At 41.3% G+C, this 19121-nt stretch overlaps 1 protein-coding gene across 2 annotated transcripts in view; it reads left to right on the top strand.

Moving 5' to 3' along the window:
* ferry3 (FERRY endosomal RAB5 effector complex subunit 3) overlaps nt 1-14542 on the top strand; it is a 49739-nt gene extending 35197 nt beyond the window's left edge. For both annotated transcript variants that reach the window (XM_084058870.1, XM_084058869.1), the window contains exons 10-14: nt 209-277; nt 4958-5160; nt 8229-8286; nt 8784-8851; nt 14038-14542. In XM_084058870.1, coding sequence (XP_083914996.1) covers nt 209-277; nt 4958-5160; nt 8229-8286; nt 8784-8851; nt 14038-14130 — 491 coding nt within the window. In that variant the 3' untranslated portion in view covers nt 14131-14542. The remainder of the gene's footprint in view (nt 1-208; nt 278-4957; nt 5161-8228; nt 8287-8783; nt 8852-14037) is intronic.
* The last annotated feature ends 4579 nt before the right edge of the window (nt 14543-19121 follow it).

The following is a 19121-nucleotide window of genomic DNA, read 5'->3' on the forward strand; positions in this document are numbered from 1 at the left end:
GACCTGAAAATGCATTTTCTGTTTAATAAAGAGCTGGAGAGACAAGGAGACTCCTGTTACTGAACAAACACTCTATAGCAATGATTACTATCACAAATTTATAGAGCTATTTAGCACTTATTTTAACAAGACAAATCACTTACCCTACCTTTTTTAGTGTTTTATTTCTATTTTGCGTAATGGTTGTTTTGGTTTGATTCCCTGGCAGAGGTTCAGAGAAATGGTGGAGACGATAAGAGCAGAAACCTAGAGAGAAACCCTTCCAACATCTTACCAGGTGAGTGAAACCTAGAGAGATAGTGATGTTTTTTTCGCCATTGGTCCGAAGGTGGTCACAGAATTCGAAAGGTCACCACATTCGGCGCAACATTCAGAAACTTGGTGTTTCCCTTTTTATGTAACTCATTCACTGCCAGGAATTTATTAATTCATGCACGCGTCTCCGGTCCCCTTGCCAGCGAAAACGGAGATTTTACTGTACCTTTTAAAAAATCATGGAATATTCTCCGTGACCGGCGTCGTCATGGAGATCGGCTCATTAGACGCACGGGGGTGTCGTAGTATAGGGAAATTGGCCGGTCGCGATCGTCCATTCCAGAGGTATGGCTGTTTGAATGTGGCTTGTTTTTTGAAAAACAGCAGAAAAACAACAGAAAACCGAGAACATTTTTACTTTTATAAATCCTTTAACATGAAAGGCGCCTAGAGTTTTTTTTGTTGTGAACACACGATTTCTGGGTGTACTCTTCTTCGGTGGTGCTTGGTGGTGCTTGGACCATTGTGAGTTTGTAAATAGACCTACAGAGTGAGCAAATGTCCTTTGCCTTTCTGTAGAAGGCTCATATACGTTATCTAACTACAATCACAGAGGAAACAGTGCAGTATTCATATAAATCTATTATACTGTCTATGTCTATAAAAAAATATATGGCTGTCTATGGGCCTAGATATCATTATACCGATAATGATAGTTCATCCCAAAAAAAAACTTTTTGGGGAGATTTTTGTCTTTTTTTTTCTTAAGGACAGCGTTTACTGTCCTTAAGAAGAGTTAGACCTCACAAAAAAAGAAACACTTCAAAAAATTGTAACAGGTGCAGGGGATATCGGTAATCAGCACGGGTGCAAACAATGTTCCTAATCAGTAGCTGTTCTTTCACATAAAGACACTATTACAGAGTCAAACTCCAGACTGGTCACACTTCCTGGCAGAGATGTGCGCTCCACTGAGCATGTGAACCTTTCTACTGGTTTTTAGTCATGGCTGCCAGTTCCCACCTGATGTCGTGAGGGAGTTCTGACTGATCCACACCGTACTGAATAACTACTAGCTTGCATAATGTCTTCAGTGTTGGACTTAAATCTAAGATGTACAGACCATCAGAGCCTCCAAAGAGTATGATACGATCTCCCACCATGCAACAGCGCATATACATGTAATACATCTGAGAAGGGCCACTTCCCTTGAGTTCAACCTTATTCCAGGTGAAGGTCACTGGGTTGAATTTCCACACATCATTTAAGTATTTTTTGTTGTTGTTGCCACCATATATGTACAGCTCTCCATTGTAGGCAAAGGCTGAATGATCCCCGCATCCTTCTAGGAGAGGCTGTGCAGGAGGTGTGTTCAGCCAGTTGTTGGTCTCTGTGTCAAACACTCTGATGTTGATGTAGACGACCCTCTGGTCCCCATGGCCCCCAAATACAAACATCTTTGTCCCGATGATGGTGGCAGAGGGACTATATGAAGCAGGTGGTGGAGTTCCTCTGGTGTTAATTAAAGCCCAGACCATTGTGGTGGTGTCCAACTTGTTTATGTCATTAGTATTTCCAGTCCGCATGACGTATCCTCCATGGATATACATGACCTTCTCCAAGACACAGGCTGTGTGGCAGTGCCTCGCCTCTGGAACGGTTCCAGAGATCTCGGGCTTGAACCATCTGTGGGATTCAACATCAAATCCATAGAGCAGGCTGCAGCAAGGATACCCTCCCCAGATGTAGATGCACTCTGCTATAAGTACAGCTGTGTGGCCCCAGCGCCTGGAGGGAACATCAGGGGGACCTTCTCCTCTTTCATTTGTCCATGGTGGCAACTTCCTCCAGCGCAGAGACACTGTGTTAAAGATGTGGACATCAATCTGAACACTGTGACAGTTTCCTTCAAATGAGTACACCTTGTGTCCGACTGCCACAGCAGCTGGCCTGGAATAATGTCTTTTCAGATGCGTCGTCCAGTGAAACATTTCACACACCAGCACCACTGTGAATCAGTGCAAATAATTTACAGAAAGGGTGTTAGAAGGCAGGGCAACTTATTCCCAGAAGTTGCTGAATGGTGTTGTGTTAGAAAATACAATAACGCCATTTAAAAGGACAATTACGTCTGATGTAATCATGATGTTGTGATATCATTGCGTGATGACATCATTATATGGAATAGCTAATGACGTTACTCAACCTGAATGTCTATTTGAGCTAAATCTATGATCAGAATTGTGTCAGTACTATGACATTTCCATATTTGGGCATATTGTGATGAAGATGCGGTGCCCCTTTAACCGGGCACTGCTGATTATCAAGTCTGTAGATCTGCTTTTTTTTTTTTTTAATAATATTTCAGTTCAGATATTTCTGAACCATGACGGCGACCTGGCCTAATTATAGCTCTGCACACACGTCATGCGGAGTCCGGCCTCTCTGGCCTCTCCTCTCCTCTCCTCTTCTCTCCTCCCCTCCCCGCTTTGCTTTGCGGCCCTAACCTCTAGTCCGATCCTCCCAACCTCCCAACCTCGGTCATGTGATTAAAGAGGTCAGACTTCCTGTATCTGGTTGCTATGGCAACCTGCCAGATCGGGCTGAAGGTCTGATAGGCGAATCGGAGAATCAATCAAACCGAGAGTCCGATCACTGATCGAGGTGGGGTAAGATGCCAGTGATCCTGTGCTTGCGAATCGCTGCCGAAACTTTCGGAGCTTTTGTCAATTATATAGTAATAATAATAATAATATACTAGACCATACCCGGTCGACGCATCCGTGGGGGGATATGCGCACATGATCTGGCAACCCGGGAGGCAGTTCGTCCCATAGCCAGCGGGGCCATCCCACAGCTGGGCAGCCCCGTAACCATGGCGACATTCTTGTACACATAAACGCTAATAAGAAGCTGAGATTTGGTGAAATTGAAAAACGGGCTTCACAGTTAAGTTCAGATGGTAATGGTCAATGGCTGTGTGCAAAATCAGAGCAATTGCTCCAGCCACTGAGGAGAACCGGGTAGCTTCACCACTACAGACACACGACAGACAAACAGAGGTTACTCAAATTATAGGAGGATATGTCAATAGCACAGCAGCCATATTTTCACTTCCTTAACAGGTGTTACCAATGATACTAATGAAGGCTCTGTTCTGTGCAACCCTGACTCTGTTTGACCAGAATGGAACAGAGCCTTCATTAGTGTCATTGGCAACACCTGTGAATGTCTTCACAATATGGCTGCTGTGCATTGAGCCTATAGACGGGTTTCCGCGCGACGTCATCACAGAGCAGAATGCGCAATCTGCGCATGCTTGGGGTAGAACGAACCCGGAAGCGCCGTTCACTCTGATGTTGTGTTCGGGAGTTAGATAGGCATAATGCTGCTATTATGGGCATAATAGGCATAATGCTGCTATCTATCTATCTATATATACAATTTGAATCCTGCGCCATGTCGGTTGTCAGTATGTACGAACGTTGTATGTGGCCAGTGTGACGTAATCTGACATCACGCCAGTGTGACGTAATCTGACATCACGATGAGACGGTCGTCCCGAATATGGACACAACGCCAGTGTGACGTAATCTCACGACAGCATGACATCACATCCTACCTATAAATTCTAGGATGCCGTCAGATCGCACCAGTTCGACGGCTTCCATCCTCAACACAACCCACACCGCCAAAATGACCACCACTTCACTGTGAGGTGCCTGTCATGGGGCACTGCCAAGTGGACGACGCGTCGCAAACTGCTAACTTCATCTCCTGCGATTTCAACTATCTTTTCACATTGTACACCACTGCACACTCCCCACAGGTCTGCCATACCAGGTCTGAGTAATCACACGTCACCTCCACCTCTTTCCAGGTCTGAGTAATCACACGTCACCTCTTTCTGAAGTGGGTACTTTCAAAGCCTGCCGTGGATTTAGGAGAGCACAAAACTCTCTCTCACACTGTGAGGTGCCTGTAAGGTGGCACTGCAAAGTGAACGACGCGTCACGCTAGACGTTCGGGCCGCGTATACAATTTGAATCCTGCGCCATGTCGGTTGTCAGTATGTACGTACGTTGTATGTGGCCAGTGTGACGTAATCTGACATCACGCCAGTGTGACGTAATCTGACATCACGATGAGACGGTATATGACATCACATCCTACCTATAAATTCTAGGATGCCGTCAGATCGCACCAGTTCGACGGCTTCCATAGTGGGTTTTGGTCATTGGAGAGGTGATGCACGTCACCTCTTTCTGAAGTGGGTACTTTCAAAGCCTGCCGTGGATTTAGGAGAGCACAAAACTCTCTCTCACACTGTGAGGTGCCTGTAAGGTGGCACTGCAAAGTGAACGACGCGTCACGCTAGACGTTCGGGCCGCATAGCGGCCCGAACTTCTAGTTATATACAAATAAAGGACAAACAGATTCAACTTCCGACAAATCATTGTTATTGAGTAAACAAGGTATTACAAACTGCATCATTTAATCTACTTTCATTTAACCCGGTGAAGACCATTTCTTTTATGAATGGACATTTGACCAGAGCTGCTGCGGGTAATAGCGCCCTCTATAGGCTCACTTTAGAAATTGCATGCAAATCCCTCTCTTGCGCGCGCAGCATCCTCTCATGTTTACAAACAGGATACCCGTCTATGGCCTCAGCATTACTCTGTTCTTGTGGTTCGTCCAGGCGAGTTCTACATCTCGAGGCACTGCAACCTGTCGGAGTTGCACGTGGTGTTCCACCTGTGCGTGGACGACAACATCCGCTCGGGGAACATCACAGCCCGCGACCCCGCCATCATGGGCCTGAGGAACATCTTGAAGGTCTGCTGCACGCACGACATCACCACCATCACCATCCCTCTGCTGCTGGTCCACACCATGTCTGAGGTAATAATGATAATATTAATAATAATATATATATTTTTTTAAAGTTCCTATCACACAAACATTTAGCAGCCCCCCACTGTAGTAACCTCTGAGGACCCCCTAAGGGTCGCGGACCCCCTGTTGAAGACCCATGGTGTAAACAGCAGGTCTGAGCAGGACTGACAGACAGACCACATCTGAACCTGAACACACTGTTAACACTTAAAGACCGGAAACGCATACTGTGTCATTTTAGATTTTTAGCTATGAACATTATTTTATACCGTTGGCTATTTAAAAATAGCAGATCTACAAGCTCATAGTGCTATGAGCTTGTAGATCTGCTATTTATGTATTTTGTGTGCAAATCCTATATATATTTTTTAAGGCGAACATTCTTAACTCAAATCTTTACAAATGTCTTCTAAATCCTTTTCTAAATGTCTTCTAAAACATAAAAAAAAACTTATGTTGCTATAATATAAGTGGTTCTACAACCTTTTTCATGTCAAGGACCACCCACAATGATATGTATTTGGCCGCGGACGCCCATCTCAAAATATGTTGTTCCAGGGACCCCTCAGAAGCAAATTTGGATATATATTCAAAGATTTGCACACATTATTATTTTTTATTTTTTTTAAATAGCAGATCTACAAGCTCATAGCATGGCTATAAGCTATGAGCTATTTTTTTAATAGCCAAATAGATCTAAAGTGTCACAGATGCGTTTCCGGATTGAATGGGTTAATACCTAAAAAAAAAAAAAAAAAAAAAACTCTTTGATGTTGAAACGACTTTGAATCAGTGTGTGAAAAGAATGAAGCTGTTCCCCATAAGAACTAAAGCCCTGGGCTGATGCGCTGCTCCTGTCACAACACGTCTGCACAAAGCTGTCCTACTCGTCCAATCAACACTGTTTGTTTACAAAAAACCCAAAAGCTATTTGAACTGTTTCCACGCTACCAGGAATGTTGGGCTCTTCTTTGATGCCGTGCTACTCAAACGTGTTCATGTTCAGCGGAGGAACCTCCCACATTAAAATGTACTTGGCCGCGGAAGATTTGCAGTGGTAGAAAAAGTACTCACATTTATTACTTACGTAAAAGTAGCATTATCACAATGTAGAAATACTCTGTGACGTTAAGTAAAAAGTCCAGGGTTAAACATTTGCTTGAGTAAAAGTACAAAAGTATCGGTATCAAAATGTACTTAAAGTACCAAAAGTAGAAAGTACTCATTATGCAGAATGTCCCATTTCATGTATAAAAATCATTTGAAAATAGCAGATCTACAAGCTTACAATGTGTCGCGATGCGAAATCTATTAGGGCTGAAGTGGTTAATGTATGTTTTGTAATAATAACCAAAGTCTACAAAGTAACTACAAACTGAAGTTTTCAAATAATTGCAGTGGAGTAAAAAGCACAATATTTGCCTCTGAGATGTAGTGGAGTAAAAGTAAAAGTATGGAAAATTTGAAATACTCCAGTTATTAACGACGCACTTTGAGCTATTTTCAAAAAGGCGATGTATTCACCTGTTTCCTAGGCTGTGTGTTTTCCACTTCCTGTCGATTTCATGGGATATCATTGGTCATCTGACCAGTTTCATTGGATTTCACTGGGTCAAATCGACAGGAAGTGGAAAACACCCACAGCCTAGGAAACAGGTGAATAGCGTTTAAGTGATCATTTAACTCCCGAGTTACAGACCCATAAAGATCCGTTCTGGACCCCCTGTTGGCCCCCGGACCCGAAGTTGAGAACCGGTGCTTTAACTCACTGAGTGCCATTAACGTGTTTCACGTGTTTTTACCGCTATGGCGCTGGGTGCCATTAACGTGTTTCACATGTTTTTACCGCTATGGCGCTGGGTGCCATTAATGTGTTTCACGTGTTTTTGAAAAATTAGCATAAAAAAACATTTTTATTTTTTTTGAAAAACATGTTCAGAACCCAAGATATCATCATCTGAAGATGTGCAGCTCCATCCACTCCTTGTTTAACTTAGAACTGAAAAAGGCTGTATCTCGTTTCCTAAGCACTTTTTGTTTTCTGTGAAAAAAACTCTGGCACTGGGACAAAATAATATTTCTAAAAATCTGGCAATTATGGCACTCAATTGTACTACCTAGGAGTATGTAAAAGAACAAAAACAAATAAACAAAACGATAAAACATTTTTTTTAAAGTTCTGGCACTCAATGAGTTAATTGTCAGCTTCTATTTTAATTTCAAAGCGCTTTGTTCTCGCTTAGTATCTTGTTTCTTTTTTTTCTCTGGCTTGGATAGATGGTTGTTTGTCTATTCTGGTGTTCTGGCAACGCCTGCCGTGGTTTTATCCAACACACCACAGTCCTCCACACTGTTAGAGCGGGGCTTCTCAAAGTGGGTTCCCCCCCACAGGGGTCCTTGGAAGGGGTCCCAGGGTACCCCAGCAAAATGACTTAATCCATTAACCATTAAGGTCGTCGGGAACGGGAGTTGAACCAGCGACACGCTGTCAGACTGGCATTGCAGCCTAGGGTGCCTGGACCGTCACGCTACGGCCCAGGCCATCAAGCGAACATGTTTAACTCCAATATTTGCTTATGGGGGTCCCTGGAACAAAATATTATGAGATGGGGGTCCGCGGCCCCCATCTCATATCATTTTGGGGGTCCTTGACATGAAAACGTTTGAGCAGCACTGATATTATAGCAAGTTTTATCAAAAAACTGTTATGATTTAGAAGACCCCAGAAGCAAAGATTTGAGTTACAAATGTTCGCTGTAAAAAAACAAATACATTCAAAGATTTGCACAGATTTTCCACGATTTGATTTTTTTTTTTGCAGATCTACAAGCGAGTGCAGCGCTATGAGCTTGTAGATCTGCTATTTTTTGAATGGCCAAAGAAATCTAAAAAAATGACACAGATGCTAGCCTATTGGCTGCGGTGTTAAGTGTTAAGATGGGTGGGCCACAAACGCTTTTAATATTTTCCAGTGGGCCCCCTATGCTGAGAAGGTTGAGGAACCACTGTTTATTAATCTTAACGTGTATCTGTGAGGTGATTATAATCGTGGTTATTGTCATATTGTTTTGTAGGAGATGACCATTCCATGGTGTCTGAAGAGGGCGGAGCTGGTATTCAAATGTGTCAAAGGTAAGAAGTTTAACCCATTAAAACCATCTGTGTAACCACTTACACCATTATTTTATACTTTGGCCATTCAAAAATAGCTGATATACAAGCTCATAGCACTAAAAATAGCAATATCTGATATTTTTGAAAAATCGTGAAAATTTGTGCAAATCTTTGAATATATATATATTTTAAAGCAAACATTTGTAACTCAAATCTTTGCTTCTGGGGGGGTCCCTGGAACAAGACATTTTCAGATGGGGGTCCGCGGCCAAATACAAACAGTTTTGGGGGGTCCTTGACATGAAGAAGTTTGAGAACCACTGATGTAGCAACATACGTTTTGTCAGAAAACAGTTAGGATTTAGGAGACATTTTGTTGAATCACTAGGTGCCGCGCTATGAGCTTGTAGATCTGCTATTTTTTAATAGCCAAATAAATCTAAAAATGACACGCATGCTCTCCCCAATCTTAATGGATTAACTTAACATGAGAATTGCAATGTTTCCTTTTATAGGCTTCATGATGGAGATGGCGTCATGGGATGGAGGCATCTCACGGACTGTCCAGTTCATCGTACCACAGGTAAGGGATCAGTAACAGGACTTGGTATTTCTGCTATTTTAGAATAGCAGATCTACAAGCTCACAACGCGTCGCGATGCGACGCGTTGTGAGCTTGTAGATCTGCTATTTTCAAAAAAGAAAGAAGAAAAAATCTGGAACATTTTTACAATTTTAACAACACAAATCATGTATGGGGGTCCCTGACACAAAATATTTTCAGAAGGGGGGGGGGTTTGTGGACAAATACATAATTTGACATGAAGATGTTTAAGAACCACTGGTTTTAAACAACATTAGGAAACAAGTCCAAATAAGCAACTACACTTTAGAAACAAGCCCAAAGTCACTTATAATAAGCGGACATGGCAACCAAACAAACAGCTGTGATAGGAAGAAGACACGTCACCGCCACCTATTCACCTGGCATGCACACTGCAGCGTTTTAAATCACTGGAGCGTCTTTGTGTAAATGCATAACAAGAAGTGACAACGCAACGGCACTTTGTCGTTTTCTGTTTCTGATCGTTGCCGTGTAAACGTGGCCTTAGTACAGGTAAGGGATCATTAACAGTTCTTAGTACAGGTGAGGGATAGGGTTGGGATCCGGGAATCGAAGGAACCAGATCCAACATCGAGGAACCGGAATCGGTTCCATCCAGTGTTGATTTCGTCAACTAAAACTATGAGGAAAAATGTTAGTCGACTACCTTTTTGCACCGACGAAAACTAAATAAAAACGAAGCTATTACGACGAAAACTAAGACTACATATATTGACAATTTCGTCCACAAATAAAAACTAGACTAAAATGTTAGTGAGGGACGAGTGGAGAAGAGATCCAGTAGAACTAAAAGACAAGTCATTTTATGTTCGGTTGCGCTCGAGTGTTGCGCTCTGAAAATAGCAGATCTAGGGGACACGTTGTGAGCTTGTAGATCGGCTATTTTCAGCATGCAACCAAGTGTAAAATCAGCCATTACGACGCCATCACGGCACACCAAAATACATTTTAGTCGACTAAATCAACTGTAGATTTAGTCGACTATAATCCTATGATATTTAGTCAAACTAAAACTAGACAAAAACCAAAACATTTCAGATGACTAAAATATGACTAAAACTAAATGGAATTGTATTCAAAACACTATTGCGTAATCAAAATTTGCTGTCAAAACCATCACTTTTGGAACTATTTGATCTCACTGTCTGAGCTGCTATGTGGAAAAAAATTTGAAAATGCTCCAGTAAAGTAAAAAAAAACACCTCAAAATTCTACATAAGTACAGTACTTGAGTAAATGTACTCAGTTACTTTACACCACTGTGTTTGAGTAGCTACTTGTCAGCAATAAGCCCCACCGTATAGAACACTAGAAAAGCACACCTGGCTTTCCTAGAACACGGCCCTTTGAGTGCAGACACAAAGAGTTCCATAAATCATATTCTATATCTTCAGGGTCATTCTTATTAACGTATAATAAGCAGAATGTTTGTGTCTGTTGCCTGTGGGCACGAAAGCCCAACATGTGGCACAATGAGCCTGGCTTAGAATGAAAGGTGTAACCGCCGATCACTCAGCACACCACGCTCAGCGAGAGAGCAAGTGAAACATTGCCTTTAACCAATTTAAACCTGAGACCGATTCTACAAAATGTCTTCTAAATCCTAACAGTTTTCTGAAAATATATCAGTTTTATATCAGTTTCACGCGTGCGTGCGTGCGTGCGTGCGTGCGTGCGTGCGTGCGTGTGTGCGTGAGTGAGTGTGTACCGGTATGTGTTTATGTTGTGCGCTCTACTGCTGTGGGATAGTTAGTATATGAGGAAGCGTTGTGTTGTGCATGTGTTTGCACTTAAACATTAGTACTTAACCCATTGAGACCTGAAACCGATTCTACATGTCTCCTAAATCTCAAGAGTATTCTGAAAAACGTTTGTTTCTATATCAGTGGTGCTCAATCTTTTTCATGTCAAGGACCCCCAAAATGATATGTATTTGGCCGCGGACCCCCATCAAAATATTTTGTTCCAGGAACCCCCCAGAAGCAAAGATTTGAGTTAAAAATTGTTCGCTTAAAATTATATATATATTCAAAGATTTGCACACATTTTCACGATTTTTCAAAAATAGCAGATCTACAAGCTCGTAGCGCGGCACTCGGTGCCGCGTTACGAGCTTGTATATCTGCTATTTTTGAATAGCCCAAAGTGTAAAATAATGCTTTTTAGCTCAAATCTAAAATTGACACAGTTCCAGGTCTTAATGGGTTAAAATGCCTTTTCCATGGCCATCGTGTTCCCTATTAACCCATTAAAACCGGGAACACATATGTTTTTCTGAAAACTCTTAGGATTTATAACAGTGGTTTTCCAAAATAGCAGATATACAAGCTCACAGCGCATCACTTCGTGTCACGCTGCGGGCTTGTACATCTGCTGTTTTTGAACGTTTTTGAAGAATCTTGAAAGCGTGTGAATTGTTTTTTAACACAAATCTTCTGATGGGGGTCTGTGGCCGAATACATATCATTGTGGGGGCCCTCGGCACTAAAGAGGCATTTGTAGAATGGGCCTCTGGTCTTAAAAGGGTTAAACCTCATCTGCCGGGGCAAAACATCGTTCCAAGAATCTTGACCGCTTGGCAAAGCTCTTGAGCAAACTGAAAATAGCATTTTCAGTCCGGGATACCAATTTCATGCAATCATGAGAGAGTACTCCACAAAGATAATACATTTTCTGTCAGGACAACTCATTAACTCATTCAGTGCCAATGAAATAAAAAAAATAATTGCGAACTGTGCCAGCAATTTTTCTTATACCTTTTTCAAGTAGTCACAGAATATTTATCTCCAGTATAATCGATCCCCTGATGGGTGCTAATCACTGAGGGTTGCACTGTGTGGTTTCACAAATGTCAACGAGGTCATTGGACCTTGTTGACATAGTTGTCTGCCTTTTGAAAATAACATTGAAAAATACATAGTAAAAAAAAAGTGCTCAGGAGCCGAGATACAGCCTTTTTCAGTAATAAGTCAAACAAGAAGTGAATGGAGCAGCAAATCTTCAAATGATGATATCTTGGGTTCTGAACGTTTTTTTTTGTAATTTTTTTTTCAAAAACACGTCAAACACGTCATTGGCACGTTGCGCCATTGCGGTAAAACACGTGAAGCACATCAATGGCACTCAATGAGTTTATGGATAAAGACAACTTAAGAAGGATCTTTTTTTTTTATTGAATATAAAATGAGCAATGTATTTATTATGGTTTGGCGATGAATTGGATCTGCTTTTAGGTACTCCGATAAAGCGCATCTCCCAACCATATGGACTCAAACAGCAGATCCAAAACGACAGGTGGCAGCTGGGGTGGTGGAGGGTGAGCAGCAATTTTAGCAAGACAGCAGTGACAGCAATGACAGCAGCAGCAATAGCATGAGCAGCAGCAAAAGCAAGCAGGATGAGAAGTGCAAACTTCCAGCCCTTTAACACATTGCCTGCCAGAATTATTTCAGATTTTTTGCAGTTTTATGCCAGAGATTTTTCATTGAGAAAAAAAAGGTACTCAGGAGCCGAGATAAAGAATTGTTAAGTTTTAAGTTAACAAGGAAGTGGATAGGAGTCTAGAACATCGAAAAATCATATCTCCTTGGTCTTTGGGTCAAATTTTAAAAAAATTTAAAAAATAATTAAATTGAAAGATCAAGTTAACTTGACCTTGGCAATCAATGTGTTAAGACCTGGAACGCATCTGTCACTTTAGATTTCTTTGGCTATTCAAAAATAGCAGATATACAAGCTCATAGCTCGTAGCGCAGCACTCGGTGCCGCGCTACGAGCTTGTAGATCTGCTATTTTTGAAAAATCTTGAAAAAAAAAAAGTTTATATTTTTTTCCAAAAACTGTTAGGATTTCGATTTTTTTAAAGAATCGCCTCAGGTCTTAATGTTAAATAGAGCGGTCTGAGAATGAAATGAGTGTGTGATTGGATGAGTGGATGTGAACGTGGAGCTAAGGCGGTCCAATGGTCTGCCGCCAACAACTGCACTGAGTTCCCTGGCAGAACTTGCTCTGCGCATGGATGGCTGTGCCAGGCGCGACGCTCATTTCCTTTCTTTGTGGCATCACTTCCAAATTCACTTGTTTGCCCTGTATCCTGTAGGATTGTCCTATCTCCTGATTGGATAAAATTGGAATCCTGCCCTGATTCTTTTTTTTTAAAGAGCTGGAGAGACGGGGAGACCCCTGTAACTGAAAAACCACGCTGTAGCAATGATTGCTAATATACTGTAGAACACTTACTGTAATAAAACAAAAAAAAAACACTTAAAGCACCTTTAACACTAGTCTAAAGGTGTGCACAAAACATTCCAATTAGTGTTTTTGCGTAGAGTGGCTTTAAAGGTTGTGTTTTTCCTCCTGTGGTTTGCGCACATGCTTGTATGAACTTGTGCGTTCTTGTGTGTGTGTGTGTGTGTGTGTGTGTGTGTGTGTGTGTGTGTTTGTATTACTATACTTGCGAGGACCAAGTATAGTAGAATTTGAAGAAATATACATTGTGAGGACCGTTTTCCTGGTCCTCACAAGACAAATGGTTGTTTTATAGTTAAAAAAAAACATTTTTAGAGATACGTTTACAATTAGAAAAACATTCAGGTTAGGATTAGACATTTAGAGGTTAGGTTTATGGATTGGAATTAGAGCTAAACATGATTTTATACTTAGTTGCGCGCCAGTGTCATGCACCGAAAAACAGCCGATCTATAAGCCCACAACGCGTCGCAGCGCGACGCGTTGTGGGCTTATAGATCGGCTGTTTTTCGGCTTTAGGCTTACGGTTAAAACTGCCAAAATATGTGTATTTAAATGACATTCATAAAATCGCTTTCCTAAAGCGTTGATGTCCTCACAAGTATAGTAATACAAACGTGTGTGTGTGTGTGTGTGTGTGTGTGTGTGTGTGTGTGTGTGTGTGTGTGTGTGTGTGTGTGTGTGTGTGTGTGTGTGTGCCGCGACCCGTTGTGAGCTTGTAGATCTGTTATTTTCAGCTCACGACTGTGTATTATGATGAAGGATAAAGTGTGTGTGTGTGTGTGTGTGTGTGTGTGTGTGTGTGTGTGTGTGTGTGTGTGTGTGTGTGTGTGTGTGTGTGTGTGTGTGTGTGTGTGTGTGTGTGTGTTCGTGTCACGTGTGTTCCTCATCCTCAGAGCATCTCGGAAGAAATGTTCTACCAGTTGAGCAACATGCTGCCTCAGATCTTCCGCGTGTCCTCTACGCTCACCCTGACCTCCAAGCACTGATGGAGACCCTCGCCTCTAAGACCCTCACCTCAAGACCCTCACCTCCAAGCACTGATGTATGGAGCAGCTTGTAATGTGTGCTGCTGCCTCGGGCTGTCTGCCGACATTAACAACTCATTTATTTTCTTTATTTCTTTTTTTAATGGCTAGCCCTTTTTACTTTTTTATTGTTAATTAATTTATCCTAAAAGGGACACTTTGTTTTTGTCTTTTGTGAAATTGACTTTATTCCCTGCAGTAATTCAGACCAACTCAATATGTTTTCTGTGTCTCTTTGTGGCGTTGTGAATACACATTGAACAGTTACTGTCGGGCAGAAAGAAACCTCATATCTCCGCCTCGTACCTTTTTATTTTATTATTCTTTTATATTAATGTTGTATTACCAAAATAAATCTTAAGAGTTTTGCCAATTGTTTGGTGTCCCACTTGCATTAACCACAGGTTGAAACCTGTATATCCAGTTGTTATGGGTATAAACAATGAGTTGAAGGATAGATTTAGGTCTGACAACAATGTACCATGGATGTTCACATCATGTATACTTTACATTATTTCAGACCATTTTCCAAAATCATCATCATCTTTTTTTTAACATTATGGAAATAGACAATTTATCATTGCGGTGCCACTCTTCCTGTATCCCATGGGAATCTGGACTTCTTGGAGAGCCAATTCAAGCCTCTGCGTTTGATATCCCCACTCTGGTCATTAATGTTTATGGTGTGTTTGTAATGTGTTTTATCCTTGCTTCTGCATTCCTTCTGGGAAATGTAGACGGTCTTATATGTTTGATATTTATGTTTGATAATATCACTGGTCTACACACTTCCCAAGACCAACCAGTAGGGGGCAGCTGTGACAGGGACTACAGTACATTGGGGGGGATTTGGCAGAATTAATACATTGAGCGAAAAAAACGGGGAAGAAAACACAACAAACCAAAAAAAGAAAGCCATTAAAAGTCCAGGGTGTGGTTCTGCTCTCATAGATCTGAATGTTTCAAACGGAACACAGTCTGTGACTGAGTGGAAGAGGTACTCAGATATTTTTTACTTAACTACAAGTTGTGATAGCCTGCTTACTACATTCAAAATATTAGTCAAGCACAACTCATTGGCACAAACATTTTGGCTCAAATTACACTTACAGTACCACGGTAAAAGTATTCTTTTTTTGTTGTTGTCAGTGAGCGAGTAAGCGCGCGTGTGTGTGTGCACAAGGGTTCCCAAACTTTTCAGGCCGCGATCCCCCCAAAATAATCATATTTGAACTAGGAACCCCCACCCTGACAAGCACTTGGAATTGTAGGCCTTACATTTAGTTTGACTCGGTTCCATAGATTAATATTGTGAAAATAGCCAAACTACAAGCTCACAACGCCACACTGTAGATTGGCTATTTTCACAATGTTTGCCACTTTCTGACGTAATATTTGACAACTTGGCCAACTTGGTATTAAAAAGGTCTTACAGGTCATTAAATTGTTAAATTGTAACTTTAGAAATGTGCAGATACCCTGTAGCCTACTTATTCTTTATGTTGGTTTGTTTACTGTTGAGTGAGAAAACAATGCTGCACATTAAGCTAATCACCTGGGGACCCCTCTAAAAATATATATTTTGGGACCACTGCACTCACTCATACACATAGCAAACACAGGTTAGTAGGCCTAAAAGCAGCAGATAACTGTCAGTAGCAGTTTCCAGTTAAAGGGCAAGACCACTTTGGTAGAGGTTTGGGTTGTGTAGTTACCTTGCTATGATGTAACTCCAAAGGTGGGCAAGAAATAAAAAATAATTGCTCCATTGATTAGAAATTGATAATTCAAAATATGCTCCTCATTGACTTACATTGTAAGGTAAAACAGCTCTCAAAGTTCCTCTTTTAGCACAGAAACAAACGCAAACAAAGTTGATTCAGACAATATAGAACATCACCAAACCCAGTACTGTTTTTTTTTTAAATAAAAATGTCAACTTCCTGTTGATTTTGCCATTTTTAACAAGTAGAAAACCCGGACTGGATCGGCGGATCCGGATCCAGATCTTCAAATAGCAAAATCAACAGGAAGTTGACATTTTTATTAAAAAAAAAACTGTACTGGGTTTGGTGATGCTCTATATTGTCTGAATCAGCTATGTTTGGGTTCATTTATGTGCTAAAAGAGTGACTTTGAGAGCTGTTTTACCTTACAATGTAAGTCAATGAGGAGCATATTTTGAATTATCAATTTCTAATCGATAGAGCAATTATTTTTGATTTCTTGCCCACCTTTGGAGTTACATCATGGCAAGGTAACTACAACCCAAACCTCTACCAAAGTGGTCTTACCCTTTAAGCTGATGTTTAGTTGTTGATGAGAGAGGCTCCAGCAAAACATCATGTTTCATGTTTAAGCCCCTTGAATTAACTGTGATGGATGATTCCACACAGTTTAGCTGCTGAGACTCACTAGCCTGTAATCCCATGAGAGAGAGAGAGAGAGAGAGAGAGAGACTCTTTACACTCGTCTCCAAAAGATGAATAATGTTGCTGTTAAGTTGAGTATACTCAGGGCTTTAGACTGCAATGCAGTGATTATAGAGAGAAACACTATGTGCGTGCGTGTGTGTGTGTGTGTGTGTGTGTGTGTGTGTGTGTGTGTGTGTGTGTGTGTGTGTGTGTGTGTGTGTTTGTGTTTGTTTGCGTGCATGTGTGCGTGAGTGCGCATGCACATACTTGTATAACTATACTTGTGGGGGGCCAAATGTCCCCTCAACTATATACTGTGGTATAATTTGGGGAACAGACACAGTGCTGACCACTATGTTTGGTGTGCTGTGTGCATCTAGGCTACTTTATAACTCTGGCATTAGGTTTAGGGTTAAAAATGGCAAAAGGGTGAAGATGTTCCTGTCCTCATAAGTAAGGTAATACCACACACAGTCTATGGGTAATACAAACGAGAGAGAGAGAATGCACACGTGTATTTGAGTGTGTGTGGGGTCCGTGCATTTGACCCTCTGGACCAACAGGTGGCACTGTTCTTAAAGATGAAGAAGGGGTGAGCAGACAGGTAGATGATGTAGAGATGTTCTCATAGTTACTGTGTGAAACTGATGGATGTTAACAGCATTAAAACTACATTTTAAATCATTCAGACGTAGTTGTCGTCACAGACCTTCCGAATAGCAAATGTTTTAGTTTTTTTTGTATTCTTTAATAGTTTTATTTGCACTTTGAACATAATATTCAGGTGTCAGGCCCATTCTATTACATAGTATGTTCCCTGCAAAGGGCCATCCATTATAAATATCATAATAAAATAAATACTTTAACAAGAACTCTAACTCAGAAGTCAACACAACTATAAGAGTTATTGTTAGTGCTTGGTGTGGACAGCCCTTAATTAAAGGTTGTTTTTTTTTACTGTAAAATTGAAGCTGATAATTGGGTGCTATTTTCTGTGTATTAAAGAGCTGGAGAGACAGGGATGCCCCTGTTACTGAACAAACACTATATAGCAATGATTACTATCATACAAATAAAGAATGTGTAGCCTATATGTTGAACTGTACACAGAACTAATGTGAATTGCTCATGAAACTCATTACTTCATATTTTTTGTTAAATAACTATTTTTGTAGCTTGCCAAAAAATGTTGCACTCCCAGTTTGATTGGGTTCAGCGTTTTACTGTTGAGTTAATCCTCAGATACAGCGGTGTGAAGTCAATAAGCTGTATGTCATTCACTGGAATGACATCCATGTACATCTTGTGCTTGGTGTCAAGTTATTTCACATGCAATGAAATCCCTTCAGTTCGTCACAGTTTGTGTCAGTGATGGCATTAAAGGAATAGTTCACAGACTTCACACCCAAAAAGGAAAAAATATCACTCCTAACCCCCATGCCAGTTGAAACCATGCGTTTCATTCTGGGAAATGTAGACTCTCTGATATATTATAATTATGTTGGATAAGATTACAATTAAACACAATTTATTTTCAATATTATTTTTTTGCTATCTGTCACACAAAGAACTAGAGAAGTTCTGGATGGCAAAGACATCCAGAACGAATGTCACATCACAAGTTAAATTCGTTTTTGTTCTTTCCAGAAAGAAAAATAATAATATAGTATGTATTAGGTTAAACATAAGGCGCATGAACATAACAGCTGGTATATACTGTTCATGATATAGATATTAACTCTTTGACTGCCAGAGTATTTTCATAAAGTACTCCCCCAGTGCCAGCGATTTTCGTGTTTTTTTATTTTTTTATTTTGTAATTTTTCATTCAAATAAATTGTCTGAGTGCGGTTTTAAACACATACGACAAATCTGCCACTAGAGAGCAGCAAATGACAGTTTGATCAGCTCGCTGACTCACTCGCCCCCCCCCCCCCCCACACCCAGTCAAACCATAGAGTTAAAAATAATAGAGAGGGCACCCGAAATCTCCTCCCATCCACTTGCATTGAGTTGCTCACCCAGCGCATGGGCCTAAATCACCCCTTCTTCCGGGTTGGAAATTTGGTGGGCGCGGCCTATTTTGGGCCTCATATGCGTCACAGAGGTGACGCGTTTTGCGTCACAGAAGCGCGCAGCCCCTTGCGCAAGCTCGTGCGCACGCTTGTGAGTCGAGCCCATTGGTCGAAACCGTTTCGCTCGTTCATGTTGGAGCCCCAGGCCTGCAGTACCATGAATGGCCAGCATGTCCATTTGGCTTCAATGAAACCACTGGGTTCTGGGGGCTTGAGTCAAACAGTCAAATACGTCAAACCGGATGTGACGTGTTCTCAGATTCTCCGATCTGCCAAAATTACGATGTGATACACGACGGCGATGACTGTTCGTCACCCAGACTATAGATTATAGAAGTGGACCTGTCCGTTTTTATACCGCGTGAAAAAACGTGTGTTTCCCTATTCTGGCCGAAAATGACCGGGGGGAAAAAAATGAAAACCGGAAACGGAATCTGCGTCATAAAACCGGATGCAGGTGTGG

The sequence above is a fragment of the Gymnoscopelus microlampas genome (genome assembly GCF_963454915.1).
Source record: "Gymnoscopelus microlampas genome assembly, chromosome: 6".
Lineage (NCBI taxonomy): Eukaryota > Metazoa > Chordata > Actinopteri > Myctophiformes > Myctophidae > Gymnoscopelus > Gymnoscopelus microlampas.